The 25,600-nt window shown below is 44.9% G+C and overlaps 1 protein-coding gene across 2 annotated transcripts in view; it reads right to left on the reverse strand.

Annotated features, from left to right (window-relative positions):
- Positions 1 to 25,600, reverse strand: part of fto (FTO alpha-ketoglutarate dependent dioxygenase) — a 138,034-nt gene that overhangs the window by 96,803 nt on the left and 15,631 nt on the right. For both annotated transcript variants that reach the window (XM_071202535.1, XM_034077661.2), the window contains exons 2-6: positions 8,608 to 8,685; positions 7,496 to 8,516; positions 4,381 to 4,506; positions 858 to 937; positions 106 to 249 (exon numbers count right to left, since the gene is read on the reverse strand). In XM_071202535.1, the coding sequence (XP_071058636.1) occupies positions 106 to 249; positions 858 to 937; positions 4,381 to 4,506; positions 7,496 to 8,516; positions 8,608 to 8,685 (1,449 nt within the window). The remainder of the gene's footprint in view (positions 1 to 105; positions 250 to 857; positions 938 to 4,380; positions 4,507 to 7,495; positions 8,517 to 8,607; positions 8,686 to 25,600) is intronic.

Below are 25,600 nucleotides of genomic sequence, written 5' to 3' on the forward strand. Positions count from 1 at the left end.
GAAATGGCGTTTAGTTTGTAGGGTTAGGGGTAGGTCTATCACGTCGTCTGTGCAACCCAACATGGGATGCTGCTCACTAGACCGAAGATATAACCATGTGCCCACCTCATTGTGGATCTCCTCACAGTGCTTCAGCGTGGTGGGCAGCAGGGCCAGCAGGCTGTGGGAGCCGGTCTCCAGGTCAGTGCGCAGGTTGGACAGCGCCTCTTCACACCGAGACTGGATGTAGGTCAGGGTCCCACTGGAGCACTGGCAGGGACCCATAGTTACACACATATTAAGGTCCGTCAATCAACAGACTAACTATCCATTAATCCATTGTATTCCACGTTTATTTTGTTTTAAGAAATACATATTCTTTTCATTTTGTCATAAGCTATGTACTGCATATGCAATTGATTTTCAGTTATTGGTGTCAGTGGATGATTTAGGCAGACTTTATTTCCAACCATGTTTTCATTAAACTTAATTGACCTACTGTTTTTATCAACAGTAACTCACAAAGACTTCTATGGAAATCAGAAACACCTTTAGCCATGCCTTCAGGAGCAAAGTGGGGTTCTCGATCCTGCCCAAGGGCACTTCAAGATGTGGACAGGGGTCGAACCACCAACCCTTCGATTGGTCGATGACCATGTATACACTGTTAATTTGCCTATTACACAGAAACCTTCCATTTGATTTGTTCAATATTTATCAGACAGTGTTTAAAGTTGTCATGATATACAGACTTTCTCTAATATAGCGTGTAAGTACTAGCAGGAGTCCTGACTGAAACATACATGGCATACTATACAGCATTACTACTACAATTAGAAACGTTTTTTATTCCCATTTTCGGAATGTTGGCTGCTCACCTCGGCCACTCTGTGTGTGGAGCTGAAGCGTGCGCTCTCTCCGGCGAGCACACAGTGCTGATGGGTGCTGTTCAGGTCATCTGAGGAACAAAGGAAAAGATCAAATCTATCAGAACATGCTTACAATACCCACAACACTCATCAATATCAAACGAGAGAACAGCCTGGGAAAGAAGAGAATATTCATCCATCAGACTCTTTAATAAAACAGTGTCGAGCACAAAGGCACTGCGGAATGAAATAAGTTGTCATGTTGTGATCTTGTGTTTTTAATTAATTATAATAAAGCAATAAAGCAGCTCATCAAAAGGCGAAAGAACTGATTACAAAAGAAAAACAGATGAAAAGCAAGGCGTGGAGAAACATGACAACTAAATCACCGTGTTCGCTCAGACAGACTGCGCTCGGTCCAGCTCCCAATCAAATAGAATGAGCGGCATTGTACTATAATTTTAATTACCAAACAAAACCAGATCGCACTCAATCTGTCAAGATGGAAGAGGCACACCAACAAACATTTGTCCAATATCACAGAAGCTTTACAAAGAGGCCTTACTGCTGTTTCCTGTGTATCCCTCCATGTGTTTCTTTGTGTGAATAGATGTTTCGCAGCTCTGCCATTATTTGCCTCGTACCAATAATTAATTTAGCCATGACAGAGCTGTCAGTCACAGCACATGTGCATATTTACACCCGCCTTGAGCAAGAGTACACTGGCTAATGCCTGTGATTTGAAAGTCAAACAGCCACATGCTTTGGGAGGAAGATATTATTGTTTGGTAGGAGGGGAAAAAAGATGGTGACAAACAAAACAACTTGCCGGTGTTTTCTTCACCCTGATGAGATTGTGAGGGATTAGGTCTCTGGGCAGAATTACTCTGCGTCTTTAAAACTGTTTATATCCAATAACAAATTATCTCCATCAATCTGCTCTTTTCTTGGCGCGTCTGATGCGTCAGTGGGGATCAGGAGGGAGTAGAGGCAAACTCGATAACAGTAATAAATATTTATCTTTCTTTCAACCCCTGCGCCTGCTGCCACTTGTCCTCCTTTTCCAGGAAGCAGGCTTTTAAATATATTGGGTCAACTCTTTCTCTCCAGTCCCCCTGTGCATTGGGAGCAGGAAATCTGATTATTGAACAGGCCCGGTGTCAAGACTTGCATTGTTCTTTTGTAACCGCTGAAATTCCATTTGGGTGGAAATGATGGTGATTCAATTTGCCTCCAGCAGCTCAGACATTAGCCGCTCAAACGGGCCAGCCGGCGACAAATGGTGCTGAAAAGACATTATGGTGTCTGTGGTTATACAACGTTGTATTTTCTTTTAATACCGCGGAACTATCTATCGTACGGTGTATGTCACTCAAACGCTGGTACAATATATTTGAACACATGGTTCAGTGGTGGCCGTCAGTGATGTGGAAACAGGATAGGGAGGGCATGTGCTTTCTACAATAAGCAGAGTGTGTGTTTTTGTGCATGTGAGTTTATAGGTGCGTGCGTGTGTTGTGCCAAGTATTTAATTCAGGTGGACCGACAAAGCGACAGACAGCCAAGGACTGTGTGAGCTGCTATCGTGGTGCAGCAGTTGGCCTCTCAAGGGCGTACTCACCAAGTGGAGCATAAATCCCCACTGATCCGCGACAGTCAAGTCCCATTAGAGTGGTCTGCACAACAGCCCATCACTCTATTATCATGGCTGGCCTGAAACTGACTGTTCTATTGTAAATCTTATGCAGCTAAAGGAGGTCGGCTTCAAGCCCTGTCAGGCTGAATATTAGGTACAGACATCGCTGCTCTCAGATGAAAACGCAGCAGCTTCAAACAGTCGACTTCAGGAATTCATTAAAACCTTCCTATTCCTTACTTGTAAAAAGATCACTTCGACATAACGGAGATACGGTGGATAAGTAATTTAATATTCAGTGAGAAAGATGTTTTAGATTGTGATTAGATGTAAGCTTTGTGCTTACGGATGGAGGTCAAAATAGATTGTTAAACAAAAACATGTTTGGATTTAACATATTACCATGATGCTATAAAAACAGCAGAAGATGTTGGAGCAATTAATCTAGAAACAATGACTTATATCACAGCCTTTGTCTGCCTACATGAGTTGATGTATGATGTATCATACTGGAATAAAAAAATTAAATCAGTCCTCTTTTTCATGTGTCAAGGTTTTTGTTCCATAAGTTCCCATGTGACGTCCTACCTAGGAAAACAGTGAAGGCAAATCCATAGGAAAATAAATCGTTGTGATGTTGAGTGAAATAGAGGCTAAATATTGTTTAGAAAATCTCTTCTCGGTAACCAAACTCACTTCTTGAGTAAATGCACATTTTGTAGTTTGGTTTTCTGTTTTGATGTCGTAGAATGGGCCGCGTGGGATCTCGGGCTACACAAGTTAAAATAAAACCTAACAAAAACATCAAAGAAATACAAAAAAGAAAGCTTAAAATACGGCGTATCTCCTCCAAAATTGATATATGCCTGTACAGTAGGTCAAGTCAGTCTCATACCCTTGACTGCTAACTTTGTTCTGAGCGGAACGCAGCAGTAAATCTTAGCAATGTATTTATGACTTTAAAGTACACGGGAAGGGTTTCAGCGTCTTCATACAAAAACACTAAAAGCATGTGTGATTGTGAACTAGATTGATATAAGTATTTACTGTTGGTAGGATCAAAACAGTAATCCTTTAATCACAAGAAAATCTCTTTAATCACGAGGTCAAATACAAATATTATCAAACATTCAGACAACTTACAGTCCTGTCATTTTTTAAATAGAAACCATAGACCGATATGGCATTCAGGCGGATCACTATCAGCTAACATATTTAATTAATTCGATTTTAAATGGCAAATTACAGAAATAAATCACGGATTGTTTTATTTTTTAAAACAGTAATGTATCCAGCTGATACCGTAACATTGACTCAAGAGTGTACTGCATGTCTATCCTTATATCCTAATGAAATCAGAGTGCCTTTAAAACATTATAGTGTTCATTTGAACCAGAGGCCCTAATTTCTTCTACATCCACACACGTCCTCACACTCGGAGAATATGAGAAAGCTCAGGAGGGCCCGGAGAGAGGAGGGTGGAGGTGTCCGCTGCCACCCAGAGCATTAAGCTGTGATTTACACCCCTGTGGCCCGCTGGCTGGCGTTTCCATAGAGACATAGTCGGTAGTGGGTCACAGGACTTCAAAACATAACATTTGGTTTCTCTAACCTCTCTAATGCACACAATTTCATGGAACCTTAAAGCTCTGTGTTCGGGCCAAGTTACTCCCCCCTGCCACACACACACAGCTCCACTTCTCCAGAAGAGTGTGTGAGTGAAGAGTATCCTGCTCACATGGGTCATCTGCGACAAGAAACACTAAAACACAGGGTAATAAAAGTGTTCCTTCCTCCAAAGTCGGACATAGTTGTGAGAGCGATGTGTGTACATGTGTGTGTGTCCGTGTGTCCGTGTGTGTGTGTGTGTTTGTGTGTGTGTAGGAGATTCAGTACCTCTCATGTAGTAGCAGTCTCCAGACTCCAGCGGCAGCGTCAGGCCAGGTGTGTGGATGTCCCAGGCTACCTTCAGCCCGATGCTCCAGCATGGCCGCTCCTCGCTGCCTCCCTCACTGCTCTCACCTGTCAGTCACACACAGCCAGACTCACTGTAACATTTGCATTTCACATTTATATTCACGTTTCAGGCCTTTGGGTTGACAGTTTCACCCAGCGTGACTTAAGCGGAAAAGTGAAGTCCTCACATTTTCTAGGGGTAGCATTTATCCAGGGGTGGAAGGTAGCAAAGCTCATGTACTCAAGTTATGTACTTAGATTTGACCAGAGTATTTTTATTTGATATGACTACACTTATTTGTTTGATTTATTTACTGGTTACTTCTTCAAATACAGATTTTGACACACAATACTTAGGAAATAATTATAAAATGTGATTATTTGGTATTGATTAAACCATCCAAAATTATATTTAACAGAACATGCAGCAGCAATTTTGCTAAGAGGGTTTTTATTTAAAAATATTTCACAGTTCCAGCTTCAAGAATGTGAAGAAGTGCTGCTTTTAAAATATTTTAAAATGATATGTTTTTTCTGCAATGAGTACTTTAACTCCTAATACTTTAAGTACATTTTTCTGATACTTGAATACGTTCACTTAAGTACCATTGTTGATGCAGTACCTTTACTTGAAATTGAGTATTTTTGTGTGGTATTAGTACTTTTAGTAGTAAAGAATCTGATATATATATATCACTATATAATGAAGGCTATTTAACACAATATTAGTTTAAAACACTTTACATCTCGAATACAAGTGCTGGCCAGGTAATGCAGTTCTAAAACACTATGATAATGCCCTGGAAAATTAAATAAAAAGTAAGGAGTGCAATGATTAAATCAATAGCTCCCAAACAAAGGATGTGAGATGTAAGCCTTTGTCTCCAGCAAGTAAGAATCACTTAACAGCAGAGCACAGATGATATGTGTTGCTGTGGTCAGATTGGCTGTTAGCACAGGATCGTTATGCCGTCATTATGCCGTGCAAGAGGAAATAGTTTGATAAAAGCCCTTGATGTTGTTTAGTGAGTGTGTGAGAGTGTGTTATTGGACAGCAGGAGTCCTATGATATTCCAGTTTCTGAACCCATTCACTGTAACCACCTCCCCTCTCCTTCCATTCTTACACGGCAAACTAAGAAAACGAGATTTGGCTTGGCTGGCCAACACCCTTCAGCAAAATCAATACTAAAGTCTTTCCGGGCCTCTCTGCCCCACAGCTGCCTTTTCCTTTGCTCAGCACGGATAAATAGTAACTTAATTTCCAGCCATTGTGCTCTGAGAGCCAGCTAATGACCGTACTCCCCGAGGCCTCAGGAATGGGGGAATATCATCCTCCGTGCCGGAAAACGCTCAGTCGTGGCAGATTCCTTTGGATCAGCGCAGCTGGGAAAAACACTGAACAAATCTCTAGCTGAAGCATAAAAACAAGGTGAGGCTGCTCGAGGAGCAAGCAGTCTACCAATGAAAGCAGGTGTCATATGTGGACCTTTGTCTCCGGAACAATGGAAGATACGGCGAGTTATTGTAAACATGTCCCAAGGTAATCATTTCATTAGCTAGTTCTGGGAGTCCTCTGCGTCAGCCACTATACAGCACCACAGCGCTCTACACACACGTTTCTTTCAAGTCTGGAGCTGCTAAGCACTGCAAGGTGTTACGCCATGGTGTTTGAAGCCCGTGTTCACAGGGTCAGAGTTGAAATGGTCTAGAACAAATCATTGAAACAGACCGCTGTAGCAGGTGTTTCTGGTTAACAAACCAATGAAGAAAGCCCAGCTGTACAGTGGGGTGGGATGTCAGAGCGGTTGGCATTTCACCTGTTATCGATGGCAGAAGAACCGTTTCTCGACACACACTGTGTAGAGCTCCCATTCTTAGCAACACTTGAACTACAGCTGCATCTTTATCACCCTCCTTCAGCCTTTGGAGGGGGCAAGGAATGATTTAGTGTTGTAAAAATGTCATTCCCAAAAAGGAGCTTTATCAATTAAGTACCGTACTTGTCGGACTATAAAGCGCGCCTGCATATAAGGCGCAGCAGCTACATTGTCCGTCTGTCTTGCTCTCGTTCTGTCTCTCGGTTCCACTTTTACTTTGGCGCGCGACCTGTCTCACTCTTTTCCCGCCGCTTAAAGGTGGCGGGCGCGGGCCGGTCATAGAGCCCATAGTGTTAAAGGTGGTTAATTGTACCTGTAAAATCCATAGATTGAGGAGGTTCCCTAGTGGCCGTTAGCTGTACAAAAACAATGGGGGGGAAAAGTCGCGGCTTATAGTCCGAAAAGTACGGTATAAAATATTGTTTTTACAATAAAAATAAGGATTTGTTTTGCTTTGTATTTAAGTCTGGAATGTAAAACAAGACAGACAAATTGGGAAGTAATCTTGATTCCATGGTGGCTTTGCATTTGCTCTAGAAAGCTAAAGTTCCTCTCATTGAGATTCTCTATCACTTGGATCAGCGAGCGCTATCAGCTCTTGAAAGAGTGCACATTCCTTAATTAGGAGACATCGTATCATCCATACAGTACAGTCGAGGAACACTTATCAAAGCAGGGCTCATTATTCCATATCAGATAATTGCACATCGATCATTTCTTGGGGAAATGATTTAGATGAGATGCGGCGTCTGTGATAAGGCCTGTTGGTTAGACTGTGGCATTGAGCTCATGTTAAGAGCTCAGATCCAAATGTCTGTGATCTCCCAACGCACGGTCGGCGATAAGGCTGTCGGCAGCAAGCCAGTGATGACATTTGATAATGCCCTGACACTATCACATAGATGGATCTGATGCTTGCCTCACCAGAGGCCATGTCTACAGCTGCTGCCGCGCCGCTGTAGGGCCATAATACACAAGGTTAGCTGTATCTGATCTACAATAAAGCAACTGAGATAAGTTGATGGGATTTTGAAGTGGAAGAGAAAAAGATATCTTAATTTCTGAACAACATGCAAAAGGCATGATAAACTTTTGATTTAAAATCCACCTATCTCGACAATTGGTATCCAATTAGCAAAATAACGACCAGTAACCTACTTTAGATTTGACACTTACCTTTGTCGTTGTGACAGTTATAGCTGTAAACAGCCACTGGAGAGTGACTGATGAGGTTCTCGTCGTGGTGCCAGCCTACTGCCATCTTCCCCATGCCATAGTAAGGCTCTTCTTTGAGCTGGCTCATAGCTGCTGGGTCCATGTAGTTAAGCAACGTGACATTGAACTTAACCGGACCGGTGCATACAGGCGGAGGACTCGGCTGCGAACAGCCCTGCCTGCTGGCTGCTTCCTCCCGGTCCTCAACGTGGTGATCGGAGGAGATGTGCTTCAGTTTGGCCACAGGTTTCCCCTGCGCCGTGAGTCCCACACCTTTATTCTGTGTGCCACTGAGGGCCTTAGGGGCCACGCTGGGACATTTCCCTTCATTGTGCTCTGAAGCCGAGACTCCACTTGGTTTATCCTCTGAGGACTCTCCTTCCTCACTGCTGGGTTTTGACTTAGTTTCCCATTCCCCGTCTTGTTTGGACCCAGAACAGCCTTCTTCACTGTGTTTCGACTCAATGTCCCACTCCTCACTGTGCTTGGACTCAGTTTCCCCCTCCTCACTCTGCTTGGACTCCGAGTCGCCTCCTTCACTGTTCTTGGAGTCTTCACTGTTCTTCGACCCCGTGTCCCCTTCATCGCTCAGTTTGGCCTCCTCCTTCAAACACGGTGTTAGCCTGTCCCCTTCCTTCCGCTGAGACACATCGGAACTGAAGAAGGTGTTAAGCTCCCACAATGCCTTGCAAGCCGCACTCAAGTCAGAGTCGCAACAGTTTCGTCCTTTAACCTCAGGGTCCTCGCTGTGCCAAGGGATGGCAAACAGCCGTGTGTCCAGATAGCGGTAGGTGTGGCCCGGTTCACCAAGAAGAGTCCGTGAAACGGCGGTGAATACATCTCGCTCTCGGATGCGAACCAAATCCCTCAGGAGGCAGCCCTTCCTCCTCAGGGTGAGCAGAGCGGCCTGCACCCGGACATGGAGCTCAGCGGGCACCGAGCAGGATCTCCTCAGAACCAGGCCTGAGTAACTGGAGTCCCACTTGGAAACACAAGACGTTTCTCATCAGGATCATGACGTGCAGAAACATACAAAAGAAAATCTGAATCGTTCTTATTTGTGGCAGCCTCACCAGTCGCTGATAGCCCCGATCGGGAGGTCTGAGAAAGGGAATCTTCTGGTTTCCCAACTCCTGCAGAAGCCTCCGCCTCTGTAGAAGACAACACAGTAAATAGGCTGATAAGTAGCAGCAAGAAACTTCTGCATGTAGCTACTTTTTTTGAACTTCACTTTAGTGTTTGACTTTTGGAGAATATAGGCGTTGTGTTCAAAATGTATACGACTGAATTCATGGAACTAAATATGAGTAATACATCGCCCAAATGCTTTGATTAGGCACTAAATGTACTTCCTGGGATGATCGTTTCTACAAAAGTATGCAGTGCTTGAGAGGCAAGTCTAATTGGCATGTATGGCCTGCATACAGTAAGGCAGAGTCTGGTTATACCGCCACTCCCAGTCTGGCTTTAAAGTACTGGAAACATTATCTTTGAGTACAAGACTGCCCTTTCCTTGCGGGAACATAGTATTTGCTGACGTGAAAACATTTCCATACATCCCATCCCACCCTGCCTCACTTTATATATAGAAACAAAAAGTGTGAGTTATATTACACTCCGAAGTTTAGGGGCTAACAATAACAAACTGCAGGACTCACATAAAATCAAACAAACTATTTGGGAATACAATTATTAAATTAATCTTAACAGACGTTGCCCTCAGATTGAGCCAAGACATCTATGGTGCGTGGTCCTTTTTATTGACGTCTCACGTTTTTATGATTTTGTGAAGGCTGCCATGGGGTTCCTCACAACCTTATAAAAGATGCCCTGTGCCATACAGCGCTGCCTCCATAAACATGTCAACCTGGTGGGGGGATCAAAGTGCTTTTCACTGGGATGCATTCCATTCCGACCTGTAAATCCAATGGCAACCGGCATAAAAACTAATGCCCAAATACATTTCACAACTATTTTCCCTCCCTGCGATGGTATGTGTAGGTGGAGGCGTTGCGTCTGTGGTTTCAGAACCTCATATGCATTCCCCACAGGTGCACACAGTCTCTGCATGGAGTCTCCACAGCAGGGGAAGCAGAAATGTCACCGACATGCCACTGTCTTTTTACATCTTTAAAAGTTTTGCATGAATGGCCTGCGCGTCAACCACTATGCGGTTGAAGGAGAACCGACCCTGTGTATATTTCCGAGACATTTACAACAGGCGTCTCGTATTTCCACTGCCCTAATAATGCCAAAGACCTCATGTGGCACACTGCAGGCAATATGGGAACCGGCTGCCAAAACATGTCCTGACTTTTAGAGTGATATAAAATGTCCCGTTAATATATTAAAGTCCAGGTATAAAAAAGATGTGTGTCCTCCCGACTCTGAAGGGGGCTGGATCAAAAAGAGGGCAAGTGGTGAAAAGTATGTGCATTAAAAGACACGAGGGAGGAAAACAGATCCCAATAACGCAGTGGGAAGAAATGGGAGGGCATCAGATCAGAAGCAAGTTTGGTGAATTTACCTTCAGGGATGAATCTTCACCTTAGGCTAAACAACACAACACCTGCTGAAAGTTTTCTTAAAGGACGCACCTGAGTATACAGGCCTTCCAAGTTTTTTTTCCCCGGAACAAACAAAAACAGACTTGCAGACAGTTGGAATCTTAAAAAACAAAACAACATGCACTATTCATGGCCAGACTGCATTCAAAGGCTGTTGGAAGAAATTGACAAGCTGACATACATTCGTTGGTGTCAAATTCAAACTCATGACAGAAGCTCAAGATATCAAGGTGAGGCTCTGGGCTAGTGTTGTACGTGTGTGTGTGTGTGTGTGTGTGTGTGTGTGTGTGTGTGTGTGTGTGTGTGTGTGTGTGTGTGTGTGTGTGTGTGTGTGTGTGTGTGTGTGTGTGTGTGTGTGTGTGTGTGTGTGTGTGTGTGTGTGTGTGTGTGTGTGTGTATGTGTGTATGTGTGTATTTATCTGTTTGCCGCTGTGAGTCTGTACAGATCCATATCCTGGCATCCATCTACTGTAGATGCACACACACATAAGTAAAAACCTTACAGTCAGCTTTAGTCACACTGCGCAAACCACTACTGTGTACACAAGCATGCAAGTGTGCCTTCATACTGTATGTGTGTGAGGCTCCAACAGATATACAAACATACAGGCCCATCCTAAAAAAAAAAAAAGCACAGCCGGGGTAGGGAGCATGATGCCTCAACGCCAATCGCACACAACCAGGGCTGTCACACACATGTCAAAAACATCAAGCTACTCAGAAATTCCACAGAAAAAAGGAGAGACAAGAAGTTACCGGAGCCCTCTGAAGCAGATGGACTCTCTCAGTATCAGAGAGCCGCTGTGTCTGTCTTGCTGTCTCTGCACCTGATTCAAGAAGGAAAAGCCACGAGGCGCTAAAAAAAGGTCTGTGATTCCACTCAGACCCGGGAAACGAGATTACCAATCCCATAATAACACGGTAGCCACGCCAACAGTCTGCGCTGAGTGATATATCTGATGCTTTTTTTAATCTCTCTTCCTTGATGGGATTATTCCCTCAGCCGGACTGTTTATCACAGAAAAACATATTAGGTAGAATAGAACTCAATGGGTTTGCTTTGATCTTGGCCTATAAGAGATATCAAACTGTGTACCATATATTTATTAATTTCCCTATCTGTGACATTTCAACGGACACTTCAAAGCGTTCTTGGCAGAGTAGATTAATGTCCAGCGCTTAGCATCAATAGCTCAAAAAAGCCAGATAACTGTGCCGCTATGGGGATAAAAACACTTGCAGCCTAACTTGTGTCTGCCCCAGAGTGTGCATTGGAAAGTGCTGTGTGTGAAACGACTGCTGAGGGAGGACAAATGTGTCCCATTGGACTTGTCTGGATTTGGCTGATGTGTCTTAAACTAGATGGAAGCTACAATGTAGAGTAAGCCCTTACGATGGCTTGATAAGTAGACGTGTCACCTCATGTGAAATCTCTTCTTGTGCTTTCCAGCATGAATATATTCGTATTACCATCATGGCGTATGGTTACATTTCCTTTTTGTGTAGGGCAAGAGGGACACCATATCTTCTTATATAAGTGCGGCCGTGGTTCAGAAGGTAGATGGTCGTCCTCCATCGAACGGCTGGAGCTTCTATCCCCGCATTCAACATGTTGATTTGTTCTTGGGGAAGATACTCAACCCCAAGTATGAATGGGTCAATGCCGACTAGTGCTGTATATGTTAAAGGACTTGAAGGGATCGCAAAGATCGGAAAACTACGATATAAAAGCAGACTATTTACGATTTACAATTCTTTAAGACCTCCATCCAAAGTAAGGCAGCACTTTCCCTTTTGATACACGTGCCAAAAGTTCAGACGGACAAATAAACCTCAGATCTGGAACAGGACTCGTCTGGCTCCGGGATGACGTGATGAGAGATAGCTGTGTAATAGAGCTCCGTGTTGAAATGGCAAGCTATTGGTACTTGTGTGACACCCATTTCAGAACTGGTCGTCTTCTGCAAAAGTGATGGTGAGTCAACAGTTTTGACAAGTCGGCTGTAAAACGTCGAACTCAAACACATAGACTACACCGTGTACATCAAAGGCGCTTCCGTCCCGGTCCATTTGGCACCGGATCGCAGAATGTCGGGAGCTTGTGTGAAGCGACACGGGGCGTAGAGAAGGGCAGGGAGTGCCCACACCATCAGAACATTTGTGTTTGCATGTGTGATGCATAGCTAGAAAGGAAGTCTTCAAACAAATTCAGCTTTGATCTGAACTGAGAGGAACTTAAGAAAACCCTTTAATCAAAAACCCAAGGCTCTTCAGCTACCTGCAGGTGTTCATAAAGGTCGCCACAGTTCGGGGTCTACCTCATCTTCAGAGTATGCCACTGACTTGAACTATGGTGAGATAACACAGCACCTAGGTGCCACCACACACAAGAGAGACACAAGCACACACGCAGAGTTTCCACTTGTACTGCTGTGTCTACCTTATACACATGCTAAAAACAGAAGCCTAGCACTAGTCACAATGTTGGAAATTAAATGTTCAACTATTTTCACACATCTTGTTTGTTAATGCATAAAAATAATCATTCAGGGCAACAATTCACCACTTCGTACTTCTGACATTGTGTTTACAGCCACACTCATTTATTTGAAGAATAACGACGAGATGTTTGCGACTGTGTGACGGCTAACTGGGTAAGTCAATGGCTAACTGGAATGTGTGGGAGTTGACCTCAGTGCAGGGTTGTTGGTAATGTGTAACCTCATGTCTCCACTCTCATGCTCAGGACCAGCTCATGAATATGAATTAGACTGAGAGCTAAAGGTCAATCGGGGTGACGTCACCAGAAACATTTAAAAACAATTGCTTCAGATCCTTTCATGTTGATCAATTCTTTGCTGGGTAATCTGTGTTATCCTGAGATGTATTTACAGATTCAATTTGGCATGTAGGTCTAGCCTACATTCACAAATCACATTTAATGCAAGGTCATCCATCCAAGAGCATCATGCAAATAAAACAAAACAGATGTTTAGGTCAGTTATTAAGAATATAATCCTTAGCATGTTTCACATATTGAGACATATTGCAGGATCGTTACAAGAAAGGGTCTTATTCATACATTAAATCCAGAAGCAATGATTTGTTTTGCTTTTTAGGATCCGAAATAAAAAAAGGAAATATGTCCAGAAATAACTGCGGATGAAAGCTATGCCATTTTCCATCTTTTTATCCAATCAATGACGTGAACATTGAGTATGTATTGACAGACGCGTTCAGCATGTGTTCAGTGGGAGTCCACAGGTTGGGTACGTGATGATAAATGGCAGACAGGACCGTTAATTGTTGTTGGAGGCTGAAGGCTTCGCTGCTCATTCCACCTCGCGACAGGTCGGCAGGGGACGTGATCATTAATATTAGAACATTTCCATCCATCTACCTGAACACGAGGCCAGTCACTTAAAGGGCTGGCGCTGGGCAGACCTTTCACGCCCTGTTTATAACACTGATCCAAGCACATTACCAGAGCTGTGGGGGACCACTGCCACTCATTAATTACATTCACACACACACACACAACTTAATTAAATGTCACAGGTGCAAGATAAGGTACACTAACACACATCCGATGTGCCTTTTGAACTAAGCCTCAAAAGTCCTGTCGTATCTTGAACTTTGTGTGCAGTTTTTTCACACGAACACTTACTTAAAGTTCCCAGTCATCCCAGGGTGCATGTAGTTCTGTCAGAGGAAGAGTGTGTCCATGCGTGTGAAAGAGGAAGAGATGGAGAAGAAAAAGAAGCCTGGACCTCATCTATTTTTTTATCTCTCTCACCGCACCGACCCGGTCTCCGGATCAATCATTCAAAAGTATTTACAAATGCACAAAGCCAGCCACAGACAGGTTGGCACATGGCCACTCTGTTGGAGTGCTTTTCAATGTGTCTGTGGTGTCAACATCTATTTCACACTTATCTACACCTCAAATGGGAAAAAAATATGTTTCTGTGACCTTTACCGAGTCAAAATCTGGAGAGGAGAAAGAGAGAAGGGCAATTTAAGAGATCTGTCGATGTACGCCTTACATAACCTTTTTATTTATCCGGGAGAGATTGACTGAGCATGCTCTTTATCAGAAACATACTCACAGCTTCACAGTCACACACTTACACAGGAGCGGCCCAGAACATCTAAAGATTTCTGATCGACAATAAAAGTTTTTTCCGCTGGAGGACCCTGGGGTTAAATGTCTTGTTTAATGGCAGCTTTACACCCAGCAGCCCTGTTGGCACAAAAGCCATGTGAGCTCTTCGTCACCACCACTGATATGCAAGGGCCATTTTGCAGTTTTGCCTTAATTGTTAGTTTGTGGCCAGGCCATTATGTTTCCATTAAGATTATGTCGATAGAGAAAAGCTTTTTAGTTTTCACCTTCAAATATGCTTTCATGAGGTCAGCTGTTTTCCATGTGGAATGGCCAGTTTTAATGCAGACGCAGTCCCTTGGTATTCTGGGAAGGAGCGGTTCAGCAAGGGGTAAGTAAATGGAAAGAGTGAGAAATTGAGGAAGGGGAGAGGGATGGAGGGAGGAAAGAGAAGAGAGGACGGAGAACGTTGATTGAAAGACTGTGATTAGCAGTTTTCAGCGGGGCACCGGGGCCACTGAGTTGTTCTAACAGGGTTGTCGCGTCTCGAGGTGCAGTCAAGGAGAAGTCAGTGCTTTAGAAAGCTCCCTCAATTTCCCCCTCCCGCTCTCATTCGCTCTCACCATCCAGCCACACTTTTTCCTGCCCATCCAAAAAAAATCAATAAGGCTGTGCAAAGTGCAGCTTGGCCTAGGGGGAGGGCTGGCTAGCTGGATGCAGAGCTTACAGGGAGGACAAGAGGCGTCCTCCAGGCCTGCGTCCCACAGGCAGTGTCAAGGACAGTCCTGAGTACCAGAGGACTGAGGCCACCAGATTGCCCTTCCCCTCTCCTCGCTCTCCCTCTTTCTGCTGGCCAGGCACGGCTGGCTCAGCGGGGCAGAAGAGATCGATAAGCAGGTGGAGCGTTTAAAATCCCCAGCAGCACCGGAGGCCGGCGTTACGCTCCTCAGAGCCCGAGCAGACCAATACACGGCTCAGGGCAGAGCAGCTGGATGGATGGATGAGTGGGCTGGTCGCACCTAGTCATTGAAAGGTTTGTGATTTGTGACAATAAACAATTCAATAGCACTTAGCCATACACGGTGTCTGAGGGGTGTAGAGCCAGACTCCTCACACACACTGCCATTGTCTCGACGTGTCACAGATCAGTAGCATTCAGGCAGGTCAGGCAGACCAACTGGAACTGTAGCTCCTCAGTATTTCTGCAGGCTTCAGTTTTTATAACGTGTGAAATATGCCTTAAAAAAGGGGGAAACTGGCTCACTATCATTGTCAACAGCAGTGTTCCTCATTTCCATACAGTAGGCTTGACGAAGACGTCTGCACATGATGTGGATGAAGTGTGCGAGGAGGATTTCAGTCCTGCCGCGTGTCTCCGCGTGTGAGTGACTGAACACAGTGGAAGTGGCTTGTGTCTCTAATCCAGTACCACTGTTAGACTGTGCAAAGACCCGGCTCTGTGTACCGCGGCACGGGTTGATCAAACCCATCATGTGACAAGCAACCTCTTCAAATGACGATGATTTCCCAGCTCTGTGTCCTTCCGGCTCCATATTAGATCATCTTCTGACACTACCGAGGCTGGTACTTCATCTGGGATAAAGATGATGTGCAATCCGACCGGAGGGGCTGGGAGTCAAGGGTAAACGAGGGGCTGAGGCTGGGGTACTGTGCCGGATTGGATGACAGCTGTGACAATTATCATGTGGTATATAACCTTATGCTAAACATAAGATTTGATAAAGTATATTGCTTGACAAAACACAAGTCAAGTGTGTGTCACAGTCACACACACGACACGTAAAGCGAGCCATTTGTAGGGGAAAAATATATAACGTAAAAAATAGAGAAGATCCTGTCTATTACATGTTTTCCTGTCCATTGAAGTGCGACTAGTTTTCTGCTATCATCTATATCATACACATATAACTAGACAGACAACCTCTTGAATTATTTGTTGGGACTGGTTTTGAATATGGTATTAAATAACAAGCTCGAGCGGTGGCATAAGTTTAAACACTATCAATCACCTAAGCCACTAGGAAAACACATGGGACAAAACAGATGTGTGGTGAACATCTAGGACAGGTCTAATTCTGTCTCATGTAGTTTTTGACCCAGATGAACTGGCATTATGATGGGACCTCAGATTAATATTAAATTAAGGGCTGAATATCATCTGTGGCTGTTTACACTGTCGTCAGTCTGTCTTCCTGGAATCCCGAGGCAGATACGTTTGCTATAATGGCATTAGCTAAATCCTGAGGTATAGCAGACGGCACTTGTCTTGCTTGAGAAGCCACCTCATTTCTTTATTTATTTTTCCTTCACTCATTCTGAACAAAGGGAAATATTCTACCAGGAATTGAATAGCCTAATCCTCTTTTCACTCTTCCCAGTAGCTTGAATGGTGACAGATTAACATACTGGAGGTTTACAAACCCAGCCATTTGAAAATGTAATTGCTGGTGCCACACCGCATGCATGTGTTGAGGGTTAATATTAAAGCTTAAAATACACACAAAGTCGGGGGGGGGGGGGGATGTGGCCAGGTTGGGCCGGACCCAAGTCAACTAAGCCCAACTAAGGACGGACCATTCTGTCACGTACGAATCAGCGAGTCGCAAGCTGTCCCAAACCCTCACTAGGCCCCATAGTTACTGTTCACTTCTGCTAATTATTACAGCCAATCAGAGGGGTTAACGGGGCGGAGCCTGGCCAGACCATGTTCTGGGGCATTTAACAGCTGGCAGGAACGGAGGTGAATGCATTACACACTGCCCTCATCCAATAAAAATAAAACACCCTGACATCTGAGGTGTACTTAGCACAGGGAGGAAGTGAGGGAGGCAAGAAAGGAGGGAGAGGGAGAGGATGGTGGGGTGAAGGGGAGAGCGCATCTGATAACATGATGTCCAAGTGCCACCTAGTGACAGCATCCCAGCTTCTCTCTGGAGCGTCAGGAGTGAGGTGTGGGGGGGGATTAGACAGATGACGCGACCCGGGATATTATAGGATCGGATATCATAGCATATGTTTCATTCTTTCCACAATGTATCATGCGATGAACAGCCTAAACCATTTAGGTTTCAAATCCAATTACAACTTACAGTAAGAATATGACATTAATTGTAGATTTTAATCATTCTACATCTTGTTTCAAAACCCAATCATGCAAAACTTCCTCCAGTGACCCCGCTGTCTTGAGTCGGGGGAGTGGGCCTGTACTGCACTGGTATGCTGTTGGGCCTGGGCTCTTATAGGTCCCCTCCCCCTCATTAACCCAGGTATAAATCACACTCTGCCAGTGCCCAGAGGTGAGAGGGATGAGAGTGGAGGTGAGCTTGAAATAATGCTTATGTCACACCGGGTCAGCCCTCCATTATGGCCGTTTCAAAAACTATTAATCTTGCTTGTAGTCAGTGGCCTAGAAATAATTACTCCATCTAACCCATGTAATACAGCATGACCAGCAGTCGAGCCTGGTCAATTTGAGGCTGGGGAGGGAGGATGAGGGGGGGGGGACAGATAGAGAGTGAGGGGAAAGGGGGGAGAGCCACAAATTACCAGGCCCTGTCTCCTGCTCCTTGGTGACTGATGTCCTGCTCACTTCAGCTGTGGCCTTTTACACTCTCAACACTGATTTAGATAGATACACACACACGCATGCTCTGAAAGGCAGATCATGTACAAGCACAGATGTACGCAAATTAATCCATGATTTAATAAATACACACATTAAGCAAGGAAGACACAAATCTCATGTTAAACAAGGGTTCAAACCCCATTTCTAAAATTGATTCCGCAAGTGATAACACAGAATAAATCAACGATAACCGTCTTCACTTAACACTTTGAAATAATGCATAAAATGTATAAGCAAAAACAAAAGTTATTTATATATTCCAACCGAATGCCATAAAGTTGCAAATTAAATTTGATATGGCATGTTGTGCCACCTGCTATCCCTAAGTCAACCTCGCATTTAATTTTGTCGTTTCAGAGGAGCGCAATGTTTATGCAGAAATCGCCAGAAATATAACCGGAAATCATAAATATTCAAATAACGCCACCAAAATATGCAAGGGAAAATATTTTCTTTAGTTATCAGTCAGAAGCAATTTTGAAAGCCATGATATTACACGCAGACTTTTCAAAACCCCACACTGTGGGTAAACAGAGGAGCGACTGCAAACTCAGCCCGCATGAACGTCACAGGAAGTATGTATAGAGTGACATAAATAAATGCAACCCTGCAGTGGCTGTCACAGCTGGCATTGCAGGTGCACATTTAATTAGTCAAGGTGAAGTCTCCCTTGTTGTCTGGAAAGGGTGGGGGGGGGGGGTCCTCGCCATGCACGGCTGTAAACACGCACTATATCCTAATCAGGTGTCACCGCGGTGTTTGATCAGCCCGCGAAAACTTGTCACGAATCCCCGGCAGAGAGTGGGCCGAGGGGGAGAACAAAGGGAAAGAGCTGTCATGAGAGAACAGGGTGGTGGTGCTGATGGCAGTGGCAGTGGATGAAGAGAGTTTGCCCATTAGCAGTCTCCGTCGCCTATCTCTCTCCCACTCCCCTTAACGTCTCTCCTCCTCTTGTTTTCCTTCACTACCTGCAGTACACCTTACTGTACCCAGCTCCACCACTCTGAGGAAATCTCAACCACAGCTGTCATACTTACGCTTCACAACCGCCAAACCCCCAAAGTAGTACACTACTTTTGTTTACCTTCCCAAACATCCCACACATGTACAGAGATACTCGTTTTGTTGTTATCAAGCGCCATTCTAAGTAGCTGGTTCCTCCTGAAAAGCCGGGAGAACTCGAGGCAGGCGCGCTGCTTCCCGCCCGCCCAGCGCCTCCAGGCTGCATTGAGGCAGTGCAGGAATACACGCGCCATTAGATACTGTTTACCTTTCAGTTTGGGCGATATTGAATACATTAGCCGATTGAACCTCCTAAGAAACACAGGCGAGTGACAAGGCCCAATCGTCTTTGCGACTACCATGGTAACTGAGATTACAGGCTAACAAAGAGCAGACAGGGGGAGAAAATATTTAAAACCCGAATAGTGATACATAAATTAATTAAAGGACAAAAAAAACAAGTGGAGAATTAAAGTTGGAACATCTGTCAGCGACTTAGCTTCCCAACGTAATACCAGTGTTAGAACATTTATACCCTTGAAGTTAATGATCCCCTCTTTAATTGACAGTCAAGGAAAACTGGCTGCGGCAGCATCCTGCCGAGACACCGATAAGAGGCCCCCTTCCCCCCTCCCAAAAATAAAATAAAAAAACAGTTTAAAGAACCTTGGCACTAATCCCTATTGTCATCCCAGTGCAGCAGAAGGACTTACAAACACAGATAACTCCGCTGAAGCTGTCTATTTCTCAGGAGTTATGGGGACAGCCGAGCTGCTGCGCGCCTCGAATCAGTCACTCAGATTAGCCCAATCCCTCTGTGCTGTCAGTCAGCCGAGACAGTAGCCTGTCACCACATTTACATGAGTCCATCTCATAAGTGACAATGGCCCCTATATGTGACAATGGCTGCAAGGAAGGGGTCCTCTCGCTGGCACATAGCGCGTACAGTATGGCAGACGGGCTGTTGTTAGATTAAGCTCATGGTGCGCGCTGTGCTTCGACGACACTCCAACAACAAGTTTAAGGAGTCTTAACCAATCGCTGTTTTTCCAAAGTGGAGAGAATGTGGGAGATGTATGTCAGATGCCTACACTGAAACACGCCGATACACACACACACAGGGATAAACTTCAAAAAAAGTGAAGAATGGCTTACCTAGTTTATGTATTTCCTAAAGTTGGCACGACTTTAATCCACCTACTTCACTTAACATGATAAGGTCTCAAAGAATAAAAGGGAAAACAACATCAAATTAATGACGCCCTATGGAAAACATCTGGATCCATCTTAACAAACACTCGTATGGCGGAGATTAAAAGGCCGACCCCTAAAATAAATCTCCACAAAGAAACTTTAGGGGTGTCAAACTATTAAGGGATTAGTTCCTGCAGAGTAGGGTTTGTACTTTAAATGAATGTGTGTTACTACTCGAGCACCTGAGAGCTCGCAGTGTGCGGCTGCTTTTAATGCTTCTGTGGCTCACTCCACTTCAAGCAGTCCTGCAACACAATGACAGTGGATGCCCTCTACATAACAGGGCCAGGGCAAGCATGACACAGGGGTTGACAAGTGAACCCTCACACTCCCTAACCCCTAACCCCTGCCATGGCGCACACACACACAGCCCTGAAAACAGCCCTGACATGACCGCTCAGCAGCCCTTTCTAACCCCTCCTTGTGTTCTTTCTCTTTCCATCTCACTGGAGACAACCCTCAATTCAGGAACGTTTTAGCCAGGCAAGTGGATGTGACCCGCTGCCCCCCCAGTCAGGCTCATCTGAATAAACAGAGCTGGAGAAACAGGCAGAGGAGGTGAAATCTGCCTACATTATGATAGGAAGAGAGAAGATGGGATTCAGCCAAGGGGCGCCTTTCTTTATGCACGTTTGATCAAGTGCTTGACAGCGCCGGTGGATGGAATTACGGACTGTTGAACAAAAAGTTGTGGTGTGGAAGTGTGTGAGGGTGTGTGTGCAGCTCAGTCTGGACAGCTGGGTTTCCGTGGCCTGACAGCGTAAGGGTCGTGACAAGCCTGCCGCGCCACACCACCACCACCACATACAAACCCGCCCACCAGCCTTTCGCAGTCCATCACTCAGGGCGGCCGAGGGAAGTGCCGTGAGAAGAGGTCAGACGTGGAGGAAAAGAGGTGGGAGGAGAGAGGAGACGAGATGAGGAGGAAGAGGAAGGGCTGGTCAGGGGTTAAGTGTAAAGAAGACAGCGATGAAAGGCAACTGTCATGCACCAGTGCTCGCCCAGAAGCACCTGTCTCGAGAAGAACATGCAAAGTGTGCCGGTCACGTCCTGACAATACCCCCACTTTACTACACACACACACACACACACACACATACACCTAGATCAACACTCATACACGTGCACAGGAGAGGGCTGATGCTCCACCGTTGGAAAGGCATCGCCTGTCTGACAGCATGCCAGTCAAGCTGTCGTTGGCTCCTTCGCATATGCAAGGAAAAGTTAGGCTGAACTGAGAGGAACTTAAGAAAACCCTTTAATCAAAAACCCAAGGCTCTTCAGCTACCTGCAGGTGTTCATAAAGGTCGCCACAGTTCGGGGTCTACCTCATCTTCAGAGTATGCCACTGACTTGAACTATGGTGAGATAACACAGCACCTAGGTGCCACCACACACAAGAGAGACACAAGCACACACGCAGAGTTTCCACTTGTACTGCTGTGTCTACCTTATACACATGCTAAAAACAGAAGCCTAGCACTAGTCACAATGTTGGAAATTAAATGTTCAACTATTTTCACACATCTTGTTGTTAATGCATAAAATAATCATTCAGGGCAACAATTCACCACTTCGTACTTCTGACATTGTGTTTACAGCCACACTCATTTATTTGAAGAATAACGACGAGATGTTTTGCGACTGTGTGACGGCTAACTGGGTAAGTCAATGGCTAACTGGAATGTGTGGGAGTTGACCTCAGTGCAGGGTTGTTGGTAATGTGTAACCTCATGTCTCCACTCTCATGCTCAGGACCAGCTCATGAATATGAATTAGACTGAGAGCTAAAGGTCAATCGGGGTGACGTCACCAGAAACATTTAAAAACAATTGCTTCAGATCCTTTCATGTTGATCAATTCTTTGGCTGGGTAATCTGTGTTATCCTGAGATGTATTTACAGATTCAATTTGGCATGTAGGTCTAGCCTACATTCACAAATCACATTTAATGCAAGGTCATCCATCCAAGAGCATCATGCAAATAAAACAAAACAGATGTTTAGGTCAGTTATTAAGAATATAATCCTTAGCATGTTTCACATATTGAGACATATTGCAGGATCGTTACAAGAAAGGGTCTTATTCATACATTAAATCCAGAAGCAATGATTTGTTTTGCTTTTTAGGATCCGAAATAAAAAAAGGAAATATGTCCAGAAATAACTGCGGATGAAAGCTATGCCATTTTCCATCTTTTTATCCAATCAATGACGTGAACATTGAGTATGTATTGACAGACGCGTTCAGCATGTGTTCAGTGGGAGTCCACAGGTTGGGTACGTGATGATAAATGGCAGACAGGACCGTTAATTGTTGTTGGAGGCTGAAGGCTTCGCTGCTCATTCCACCTCGCGACAGGTCGGCAGGGGACGTGATCATTAATATTAGAACATTTCCATCCATCTACCTGAACACGAGGCCAGTCACTTAAAGGGCTGGCGCTGGGCAGACCTTTCACGCCCTGTTTATAACACTGATCCAAGCACATTACCAGAGCTGTGGGGGACCACTGCCACTCATTAATTACATTCACACACACACACACAACTTAATTAAATGTCACAGGTGCAAGATAAGGTACACTAACACACATCCGATGTGCCTTTTGAACTAAGCCTCAAAAGTCCTGTCGTATCTTGAACTTTGTGTGCAGTTTTTTCACACGAACACTTACTTAAAGTTCCCAGTCATCCCAGGGTGCATGTAGTTCTGTCAGAGGAAGAGTGTGTCCATGCGTGTGAAAGAGGAAGAGATGGAGAAGAAAAAGAAGCCTGGACCTCATCTATTTTTTATCTCTCTCACCGCACCGACCCGGTCTCCGGATCAATCATTCAAAAGTATTTACAAATGCACAAAGCCAGCCACAGACAGGTTGGCACATGGCCACTCTGTTGGAGTGCTTTTCAATGTGTCTGTGGTGTCAACATCTATTTCACACTTATCTACACCTCAAAGGGAAAAAAATATGTTTCTGTGACCTTTACCGAGTCAAAATCTGGAGAGGAGAAAGAGAGAAGGGCAATTTAAGAGATCTGTCGATGTACGCCTTACATAACCTTTTTATTTATCCGGGAGAGATTGCCTGAGCATGCTCTTTATCAGAAACCATACTCACAGCTTCACAGTCACACACTTACACAGGAGCGGCCCAGAACATCTAAAGATTTCTGATCGACAATAAAAGTTTTTTCCGCTGGAGGACCCTGGGGTTAAATGTCTTGTTTAATGGCAGCTTTACACCCAGCAGCCCTGTTGGCACAAAGCCATGTGAGCTCTTCGTCACCACCACTGATATGCAAGGGCCATTTTGCAGTTTTGCCTTAATTGTTAGTTTGTGGCCAGGCCATTATGTTTCCATTAAGATTATGTCGATAGAGAAAAGCTTTTTAGTTTTCACCTTCAAATATGCTTTCATGAGGTCAGCTGTTTTCCATGTGGAATGGCCAGTTTTAATGCAGACGCAGTCCCTTGGTATTCTGGGAAGGAGCGGTTCAGCAAGGGGTAAGTAAATGGAAAGAGTGAGAAATTGAGGAAGGGGAGAGGGATGGAGGGAGGAAAGAGAAGAGAGGACGGAGAACGTTGATTGAAAGACTGTGATTAGCAGTTTTCAGCGGGGCACCGGGGCCACTGAGTTGTTCTAACAGGGTTGTCGCGTCTCGAGGTGCAGTCAAGGAGAAGTCAGTGCTTTAGAAAGCTCCCTCAATTTCCCCCTCCCGCTCTCATTCGCTCTCACCATCCAGCCACACTTTTTCCTGCCCATCCAAAAAAAATCAATAAGGCTGTGCAAAGTGCAGCTTGGCCTAGGGGGAGGGCTGGCTAGCTGGATGCAGAGCTTACAGGGAGGACAAGAGGCGTCCTCCAGGCCTGCGTCCCACAGGCAGTGTCAAGGACAGACCTGAGTACCAGAGGACTGAGGCCACCAGATTGCCCTTCCCCTCTCCTCGCTCTCCCTCTTTCTGCTGGCCAGGCACGGCTTGGCTCAGCGGGGCAGAAGAGATCGATAAGCAGGTGGAGCGTTTAAAATCCCCAGCAGCACCGGAGGCCGGCGTTACGCTCCTCAGAGCCCGAGCAGACCAATACACGGCTCAGGGCAGAGCAGCTGGATGGATGGATGAGTGGGCTGGTCGCACCTAGTCATTGAAAGGTTTGTGATTTGTGACAATAAACAATTCAATAGCACTTAGCCATACACGGTGTCTGAGGGGTGTAGAGCCAGACTCCTCACACACACTGCCATTGTCTCGACGTGTCACAGATCAGTAGCATTCAGGCAGGTCAGGCAGACCAACTGGAACTGTAGCTCCTCAGTATTTCTGCAGGCTTCAGTTTTTATAACGTGTGAAATATGCCTTAAAAAGGGGGAAACTGGCACACTATCATTGTCAACAGCAGTGTTCCTCATTTCCATACAGTAGGCTTGACGAAGACGTCTGCACATGATGTGGATGAAGTGTGCGAGGAGGATTTCAGTCCTGCCGCGTGTCTCCGCGTGTGAGTGACTGAACACAGTGGAAGTGGCTTGTGTCTCTAATCCAGTACCACTGTTAGACTGTGCAAAGACCCGGCTCTGTGTACCGCGGCACGGGTTGATCAAACCCATCATGTGACAAGCAACCTCTTCAAATGACGATGATTTCCCAGCTCTGTGTCCTTCCGGCTCCATATTAGATCATCTTCTGACACTACCGAGGCTGGTACTTCATCTGGGATAAAGATGATGTGCAATCCGACCGGAGGGGCTGGGAGTCAAGGGTAAACGAGGGGCTGAGGCTGGGGGTACTGTGCCGGATTGGATGACAGCTGTGACAATTATCATGTGGTATATAACCTTATGCTAAACATAAGATTTGATAAAGTATATTGCTTGACAAAACACAAGTCAAGTGTGTGTCACAGTCACACACACGACACGTAAAGCGAGCCATTTGTAGGGGAAAAATATATAACGTAAAAAATAGAGAAGATCCTGTCTATTACATGTTTTCCTGTCCATTGAAGTGCGACTAGTTTTCTGCTATCATCTATATCATACACATATAACTAGACAGACAACCTCTTGAATTATTTGTTGGGACTGGTTTTGAATATGGTATTAAATAACAAGCTCGAGCGGTGGCATAAGTTTAAACACTATCAATCACCTAAGCCACTAGGAAGACACATGGGACAAAACAGATGTGTGGTGAACATCTAGGACAGGTCTAATTCTGTCTCATGTAGTTTTTGACCCAGATGAACTGGCATTATGATGGGACCTCAGATTAATATTAAATTAAGGGCTGAATATCATCTGTGGCTGTTTACACTGTCGTCAGTCTGTCTTCCTGGAATCCCGAGGCAGATACGTTTGCTATAATGGCATTAGCTAATCCTGAGGTATAGCAGACGGCACTTGTCTTGCTTGAGAAGCCACCTCATTTCTTTATTTATTTTTCCTTCACTCATTCTGAACAAAGGGAAATATTCTACCAGGAATTGAATAGCCTAAT

Source organism: Pseudochaenichthys georgianus, chromosome 3, assembly GCF_902827115.2.
Source record: "Pseudochaenichthys georgianus chromosome 3, fPseGeo1.2, whole genome shotgun sequence".
Classification (NCBI taxonomy): domain Eukaryota; kingdom Metazoa; phylum Chordata; class Actinopteri; order Perciformes; family Channichthyidae; genus Pseudochaenichthys; species Pseudochaenichthys georgianus.